The 9,053-nt window shown below is 42.1% G+C and overlaps 1 protein-coding gene across 1 annotated transcript; it reads left to right on the plus strand.

Moving 5' to 3' along the window:
* The first annotated feature begins 5,825 nt into the window (after nt 1–5,825).
* LOC122743485 (60S ribosomal protein L23a-like) lies at nt 5,826–8,465 on the plus strand. The gene is made up of 2 exons (XM_043988457.1): nt 5,826–7,208; nt 7,794–8,465. Exon 2 carries the CDS (start codon nt 7,888–7,890, stop codon nt 8,353–8,355), a length of 468 nt encoding a protein of 155 aa, XP_043844392.1. The 5' UTR covers nt 5,826–7,208; nt 7,794–7,887; the 3' UTR covers nt 8,356–8,465.
* Nucleotides 8,466–9,053: the final 588 nt, after the last annotated feature.

Below are 9,053 nucleotides of genomic sequence, written 5' to 3' on the forward strand. Positions count from 1 at the left end.
TCTTAACCACCTGTTGCTGACTCCTCCTGCTTTCCAGGTCACTAGTCTCTGAGAACCTTTGTGTTTCCCTGTCACCATCATACTCAGAATTCCCCTGTAGACACAGAATTAAATGTAGAACAAACAACGCCCAAGAGATACAAGAGAAACAAAAGTGCTTTTGATTTCTTTAGGGCCCACTGCTTGGTTTTCTTTAGGCTGTGTGTTGATATGTTTGCTCTTGTTCCAGGAGGGAAAATAGTCCCACTTAGTGTTCTCATACCTCTTCTATGTTTCCTTTTTCTTTGCTGATCTTGGACTTTTCCTGATTTGGAAATTCTACGTAGGGAAGTAAATGGGTAAGGTCTTTGGGATCCCTTAATGGGGACAGCAGAAAGGTTGAGAAGAGGATATGGAAGTGACTATTGGATGCTGTGAAGGATAGGTTTTTGGTGGGGAACAACTTAGTAGTGTGTTCACTGGCCCATCTTTAGTAGATTATAGAAAATTACGTGGGAGAAACTGACATTTTGATGCTCTTTAACCTTGCTGAAGTCTTTGGGTTTGAAATACCTTGCTTCTTTTAGTTCTTATGTTCTCAACTCCAGATATGTAGTATTCCCTCTTATTCTGAGAAATATCCAGGAAAGGCAATGTCACATCATTTTTAGGTCACTTGTTAACACCTTACATTTTAGAAAGTTCTAGTTCTTAGATCTGACCTAAACTCTTCCTGTTGCACTTTGTTTCTGTACTTTTATATGGATGCAGCGAGGTATAAATATATTTACTCATAGAGGGACCTAACTACCTTGTAGAGCAAAATTATTTTATAAAATTTCCTTTTTCATGCAAGTCTAGGTAAAGAGGAATGATAATTGGGACTTTTTTGTTTTTATTTTTTTTATAAACAATGGTTAGATTTCTATGTAGGGTGGCACAAGTCGACTGATGGTGTGACAGAAACAAAGCAGCTACAGAACCCATTTTCAGGTTGTCTTCACAGTTAAATGGGATGGGAGGTGGGAACTATAGCACTTATGTGGTAGTTGCCACTCTGGCATCTGGATCAGGTTTATGGAGGAATTTCAGCCTCTATGCTGTTCAGAGGGATGTTACAGGGCCTCAGGTGATACCTGTACTCCTGTGAGATAATCAACAAGTATTTATTAAGCACTTACTATGTGTCTGGCACTATACTTGGTGCTGAATATTAAAAAGACAAAAATGAAATGGCTCCTGCTTTCAAAAAGCTTACATTCCACTGGAGGAGACAATGTGTAGATAAATATATAAAAAAAAAAATCCAAGGTAAGTTTGTGTAAGTTAGGGTACTTGCTGGAGGATCAGGTAAGTTCTTCATGGAGAAGCTTCAGCTTGAGCTGAATCTTGCAAGAAACTGGGAATTCTAAGGATGAAGAGAAGAGGGAGTACATCCTAAGCATGGGGGACAGCTTGTATGAAAGCACAGAGATGGGTGATGGAGTATTGTATGTGAGGACCAGCAAGAAGGCCAGTTTGGGGGACTCCAGAGTTCAGGAAGAGGAGTCTTATATATTAAGATTGGATATGGGGGGCAGCTACGTGGCAAAGTGGATAAAGCACCGGCCCTGGATTCAGGAGGACCCGAGTTCAAATCCGGCCTCAGACACTTAACACTAGCTGTGTGAACCTGGACAAGTCACTTAATCCCAATTGCCTCACTAAAAAAATATATATATATACATATATCAATTGTAACCTTCCCTGTTGAACTTTTTTTTTTTTGGTGAGGTAATTGGGGTTAAGTGACTTGCCCAGGTTCACACAGCTAGTAAGTGTTAAGTGTCTGAGGTCAGATTTGAACTCAGGTCCTCCTGACTCCAGGGCCGGTGCTCTATCCACTGAGCCACCTAGTTGCCCCAGGCTACATTTGATTCTAAAGGCAATAGCAAAGCATTGCAGTTCATTGACTTGCCCCCATCTAATTGTGCCCTACCAAGTGTCAGTTTGGATCCCTCTCATCATTCACTGCCTTCTCTCCTACTTAATTCCTGGTGAGGGAAGGTGGAGACAGTCACACAACTGTACTGACTGGGTCCACTTCAAATTTATGTTACCTAATCTCAACTAGGCTCTCACTTCTGGGCAATCCTTTTGCACCTCCCTAAATTAACTTGCTGTTCCAGTCTTCAAAGTGGTTCTTGCAAACCTTTTCATCCTTCCTCAAACCTCCAGTGGCTCTCTCCCTTTCCCCTGTTTAGCTGAGAACCTTGCCTCATATTTTACTGAAGAAATTGAGGCTGTTCCTCCAGAGCTCTCTCTACTCTTCACATTATTCAGATATCTTTTGCCACTATCCCCTCCACCCCTATCTCACATGAAGAGGTGGCCCTTCTTGTCAAGGCAAACCCTTTTTTTTGCACAAGTAATCCCAGTCCATCCCATCTTCTTCAGCAAGTTGCCCTCTATATCATCTTCATTCTTGCTTAAATTCAATCTTTCACTGACTACTGGCTGTTCATTGCCCAAACATGCCCTTGTCTCCCTCATTCTCAAAAAAATCTCACTTGATTCATATCTCCTGCCCCCCCCCCCCTTTTTTTTTTTGCAGGGCAATGGGAGTTAAGTGACTTGCCCAGGGTCACACAGCTAGTATGTGTCAAGTGTCTGAGGCTAGATTTGAACTCAGGTACTCCTGAATCCAGGGCTGGTGCTTTATCCACTGTACCACCTAGCTGCCCCTCCAATGATCTCTTAATTGCCAAATCTCACTTGATCCATATCTCCTGCCCTTTTTGGCTGAACTTGAGAAAGCCATCTACAATAGGTTGTCTCTCTTAACTCTTATCTAGCTTCTGACCTCATCTTTCAGCTGAAAATACTCTCCAAAGTTACCAATAATCTCTCTCTTATTTTTTTTTGTGAGGCAGTTGGGGTTAAGTGACTTGCCCAGGGTCACACAGCTATAAGTGTCAAGTGTCTGAGGTCAGATTTGAACTCAGGTTCTTCTGAATCCAGGACTGGTGCTCTATCCACTGCGCCACTTACCTGCCCCTCCAATGATCTCGTAATTGCCAAATCCAATGACTTCTCAATACTTATCCTGTTTGACCTCTCTGCAGCCTTTGGCATTACTGATCAGCCTTTTTTTCTTAATAATTCTCTTTTCTCTAGGGTTTTTTTTTTTTTTTTTTTGGTGAGGCAATTGGGGTTAAGTGACTTGCCTAGGGTCACACAGCTAGTAAGTGTTAAGTGTCTGAATCCAGATCTGAACTCAGGTCCTCCTGAATCCAGGGCCGGTGCTCTATCCACTGCGCCACCTAGCCGCCCTCGTCCTGCTTAATTTCAGCCGCTCCTTACCATCTCAAACAAAATCCTCTGGTGTTCAAAGCCCTTCATAACCTAGCTCCCTTGCCCCTACTCCAGTCTTTTCAGTCTTTACACCCCTCATCAATCTGGTCCAGTGGCATTGGCTTCCTTGTGCTATTTCTTGTGCAAGACCCACAATTCCTCAGCTGCAGTCATTTTCATTGGTTGTCTCTTATTCATGGAATGTTCTTCGTCTTTGCTCTCTGGCTTCTTTTAAATCCTAGCTAAAATTCCACCTTCTACAGGAAGCTTTTCTGGTCCCTTTTAATTCTAGTGCCTTCCCTCTGTTGGTTATTATTTATCTTTATAGCTTCTTTATATGTAGTTGTTTGCATGTTTTCTCCCCTATTAAATTGTGAGCTCCTTGAAGGTAGAGACTCCCTTTTACCTCTTTTTATATTCTCAACAGTTCCTGACATGTAGTAGGGGCTTAATAAATGCTTATTGCCTGACTGCTTTAGAAAAATCATTTTCCAGCTGTGTATAAAATAGACTAGAGAAGGGAGAGATGAAGCAGGGAGATAAGTTTAATGGCTTCTGCGGTTTCCCAGGCTAGAAGGGATGAGTTAGGGTCCGAACTAAGGTAATGTCTGTTTGACTAGAGGAAAGGGGACAAATATGACATGTCACTATTCAGAAAATGGATACATGGAGTGGGGGGTGGGGTGGGGAATGAGGATGGTTTCTTCCTCAACAAAAATGGGGATGTTTGGAAGCTTTTACAGGCTGGAAGATGCCCAGGAAGGAAGAATTCAGGAGGGACATTTTCAGGGCATTAGAAACAAGAGGATAGAGCAGGGACTTTGTCTAAGAGCCAAGGGGAGGAATTCAATCATTTATTGAGCCTACTTTGTGCAAGGCACTAGGTCAGATTCTCTCTTTTAGAAGGAATGAAACCCTAGCCTGAGACCTGAAATTCAGTAAATGAGGGCAGAGAAGATGGGAGGACAAGAGAGGTTCAGCACTGCTGTGTTGGAGTTATAGGTATGAGGGACCTTGACTGCTAAGCCAAGGTCCCGTCTCCTCCTTCAGCAGTGCTTTCTAGGGCAAAGCTTCTTAAACTATGGGTCACGACCTCATATGGGGCCATGTAACTGAATTTGGGGGTCAAGAAAAATTTGGCAACAGTAAAAGGTTATGTATACCTATTTTATATACCGATATACCTGGAATCGTGTTCAATTTTCTTGGGTGAAAAGGGGTCCCGAGTGGAAAAAGTTTAAGAAGCCTGTTCTAGGGTGTCTGGAAGAATGAACAATTTCTTTCAGCCTTTGGCTAGCTGCTGCTTAGATCTCAGGATTATTTCAGCTACTTTCCTTCCTTGATGACTGTAGTTTGTCCTTCATTATCAAAGAGGACCATGACAGATGTCATGACTTGCACTGAATTGGATTTAAGTGAGGGAGGGCTGTGCAAGGTCACCAACCTCATTCCTCTAGAATCCTCTGGGTCCAGTGGCAAGATATACATCAGGATAATGGGGATGGCGCCGTTATGTTTAAGGAAATTGGGGTTAAGTGACTTGCCCAGGGTCATACAGCTAGTAAGTGTCAAGGGTCTGAGGCCAGATTTGAACTCAGCTCCTCCTGACTCCAGGGCTGGTGCTCTATCCACTGCGCCACCTAGCTGCCCCCTAGCTTTCCTTTCTTGATGAATCCATGGTTTGTATAACTGATCTCTTCATGATGCTTTAAAAAGTAAAAAAAAAAAAGCTTCTAGAAATATATAAATCTATTCACCAAGAATCTGTTTATCTTTCCCTCTGTCCCTAGACAGGACTGCATATCTCTTAGGATAATCTCCTTTTAAAAGAACTCCAAGTAAGGGGTTACCATCACATCAGTCAACTATCTTCCAAGTATTTTTTTCTTTTTGTTTTCTTCCAAGTATTTTTTTTTCCTGAGGCGATTGGGGTTAAGTGACTTTCCCAGGGTCACACAGCTAGTAAGTGTCAAGGGTCTGAGGTCGGATTTGAACTCAGGTCCTCCTGACTCCAGGGCTGGTGCTCTATCCACTGTGCCACCTAGCTGCCCCTCTTTCAAGTATTTTCGAGGTACAACTCTGTACCCAGCTCTGTGCTAGTCAGTCTGCCTTGCTCTTTTTTGCCTTAGAGACACAGTTCTTTCTGTCATACAATCCTTTTTTTTTTTGTCATACAATCTTTATCCCTCACTGTTACATTTGTGTTTTGTGTTGCACCATCAGCATTAAATATTTAAACAAAGGTTTCTTTCTTTTTTTTTTAAAGTATCTGAAAAGAACTGTTTCTAGAACCACCCCATCCAGGAACCTGAGTAAAGTTCTCTTGTTTCCTTATCTCTAGTTGTTATTAGCATATTCACCCAGACACTGGCAGATTCTCGTGACCCTATTTAGTGCCACATGGTGTTCATACTCTATTTGATCATGGAAAAGATCCCCATAAAGAGTTGTGTGTGTGTGTGTGTGTGTGTTGTGTCTTTTGTGTTGTATGTGGAGGCAGGAGGCGGGAGAGAATGAAGAGGATGGGGTAGGGGGTTGGGAAAGAAAACACCATACTGGGAATTTACTATTCTTAGCTTCCCATGTAGAAAAGTCATACTATGACATGATTTGATTTGTAATTACCCTAACTTAGGAGTAGAGTTATGTTAGAGCCCATGCTCTTTCCTGTCTGGGAGGCCTCATAACCTTTTGTAGGATTATCTTGGGCATTTCTGTGTACCTGATTATTTCTTCCCCATACACCAGGCCCAGCCCTCTGTTGTATTTTAATTGCCAGGTTTGAAATCATCTGGGATAAGAGCTAGAAGTTTGGCAGAATGTGGGCCACTTTCTTTCTCTTTCCCATTCCCTTCCCCCCTTCACTTTCCCTCTCTGCTTGGGGAGCTAGGGTTGGAACTTGACTGATGCAATATACAAGAATCCTGTCCCCAGGTACTGTAGGCTTTATTCACTTTTAATTGGTAGTTGATGGCAGCATCTCTAACTCTCTTGCCCCAGCTTCCTGTTCTAATTGGCTCTCTGGAGGTTCTAACTTCTGCTAATCAGCCAGGACCGAGTTGTAATACAAACAGGAGTCTTGGGACCATGACTTTATTTTTTTGAACTCCATTCTTGTTTCTTTTAAGTTTCTTTACTAATAATTTCAAACAACTTGATCTTTGAAACCTTTGGGGTATAGAAATCCTTTGGGCATTATTGCCAGAGCAAAAGATGCCTAAAGAGCACTAGCCTCCTCTGGCCTGTGCCAGTTGACTTATTTTGCCTGATCATTGCTTCTACCCCTGGCAAGGGGAGGGGAGAGAAGTCGTGGAGATGGACGACTGTTCTTTGGATGAGGTGTTAAATATTCCCCTGGGGAAGGGTGAAAGTGTGAAATGCCTGGCTGAGCTAGCTGGACTAGGCAAAGAGGTCATTTGAGGTGGTTGATTTTCAAACTATTTGTCTGCTAGCTCTTTGGAACAATTAATCTTACTTGTTTCTCTTTATCACAAGGGCTTGCATATTTGAAATATGTTTTAGGACTTTTTTTTTTTTTTGGCAAGGCAGTGGGGGTTAAGCGACTTGCCCAGGGTCATACAGCTAGTAAGTGTCAAGTGTCTGAGGCTGGATTTGAACTCAGGTACTCCTGAATCCAGGGCCGGTGCTTTATCCACTGCGCCACCTAGCTGCCCCATGTTTTAGGACTTTTTGCTATAGATTCAAATATTCTGTGAAAAACAAACATACCCATCTCTCTGTGTACACAGACACATTTTATGCACTTGTGTTTCAGAGAATTCTACAACCTTGTAGGAGACTATCGCAGACCATCGATGCTTTTACAGACCACACTTGGAGGACGAGTGTTGTAGGTGTTTGCTCTGAATACCATCTCAACAACATTCTAGGTCGAGGTAATAATAGCTCACATTTATAGATTTACAAAGCACTTTCCTACCAACACCTCTGTGAGATAGATCTGTATAAATATTATCCCTACCTTACAGATGGGAAAACCTGGGTAGAGTGACATAGCTAGTAGATATCAGACCTGGGACTCAAATTCAGGTCTTTTTAATCCAAGCCTATATTCTTTTTTTTTTTTTTCTTCTTTTTTGTTTTTTCAGGGCAATGAGGGTTAAGTGACTTGCCTAGGGTCATACAGCTAGTAAGTGTTAAGTGTCTGAGGCCGGATTTGAACTCAGGTACTCCTGATTCCAGGGCCGGTGCTCTATCCACTGGGCCACCTAGCTGCCCCCCAATATTCTTTTATTATGACACAATGATTTCTTTTCAGAGGTAGTGTTTAGAGTAGTATACCAGGATGGCAAGTGAACTCTCAGTGAGAAGATGCTTTGCTCTTAGTCCATCCAGGAGTTCATTGCCTCAGTTACCTTCAGTTGACCTCAAGCCTGCATGCGTTTTAGCATCCTTATTTAAATATACAATTGACATATTCTAAACGTTATCCTATGGATTACAATGATTTCTATTTGCAGGCAAAGGAACTCCTTTCACCATCTTCCTTTTTCAAGATCCAATTCCCACATATTTCATATGTTTTAAGAATAAAGTATAAGGCTTTTCCTTAAGATGGCACGGAAGGCGAAGAAGGAAGCAGTTGTTCCCCCCAAGATGGAAGCCAAGTCCAAGGCTTTGAAGGCCAAGAGGGCGGTATTGAAGGGTGTACACAGCCACAAAAAGAAGATCAGGACATCCCCCACCTTCCGGCGACCCAAGATTCTAAGGCTTCGAAGGCAGTCCAAGTACCCTCGGAAAAGTGCCCCAAGGAGAAACAAGCTTGACCACTATGCCATCATTAAGTTTCCCTTGACCACTGAGTCTGCTATGGAGAAGATAGAGGACAACAACACCCCTGTCTTCATTGTGGATGTCAAGGCCAACAAGCATCAGATTAAGCAAGCTGTAAAGAAGCTTTATGACATTGATGTGGCCAAGGTCAACACACTGATCAGGCCTGATGGAGAGAAGAAGGCCTATGTCCGACTGGCTCCAGACTATGATGCTTTGGATGTTGCCAACAAAATTGGAATCATCTAAATGGTGTCCAGGAGGACTCAGTTCAAATGTTTCCCCAGACACTTGACACTTAATAGCCACGTGACCTTTCGTTCATCAGCAACTCACTTTACCTGAATTGTCCTGCATACTACTACTATTTAATAAAGAGCACCTACTACGACTGTACAATTAAAAAAAAAAAAGAATAAAGTATAAGTACCCAAGCAAAGTGACCTTCTTCCTCTTCTTGTTTGATATCCTTAAATGAGTCCCTTGCTGCCCTTGTATGGGGAGGAGGGAGGAATTGTGAAGGTATTACTGAGATGCTCTTCATTTTTCAGGATCTGCCTTCTCTCAGGTTGGCAGATTTCCTCCACTAACCTTTTTCCAATCTCATAGTGAAAAGTGAGGGTTAGCTGAGGTCTCCATTTCTTTAGATTTTTTTGTTTGTACAGATCTTTTTTCTATGCAAAGGGAAAGCAATTCACTTTTTTCCCCCCAAGTTCACATTCTTTTTTTTTAATCGTATATTTATTTAGAATTTTTCTCCACCTTACATTAAAAACAAATTGTAAAATCGATTTTTATAACTTTGGGTTCCAAATTCTCTTCCTCCCTCCCTACCCCACCAAGAACTCAAGCAATTCAACATAAGCTATACATGCACATTTGTGCAAAACATATCAGACAAAAACCCTTTAGAAATAGGAACTAACAACAACAACAAAATATACTTC

The sequence above is a fragment of the Dromiciops gliroides genome, chromosome 2 (genome assembly GCF_019393635.1).
Source record: "Dromiciops gliroides isolate mDroGli1 chromosome 2, mDroGli1.pri, whole genome shotgun sequence".
NCBI classification, from domain to species: Eukaryota; Metazoa; Chordata; class Mammalia; order Microbiotheria; family Microbiotheriidae; genus Dromiciops; species Dromiciops gliroides.

Excerpts from the sequence above, each read along its gene's own strand:
- LOC122743485 (XM_043988457.1), top strand. The coding sequence starts at position 7,888 with ATGGCACGGAAGGCGAAGAAGGAAGCAGTTGTTCCCCCCAAGATGGAA.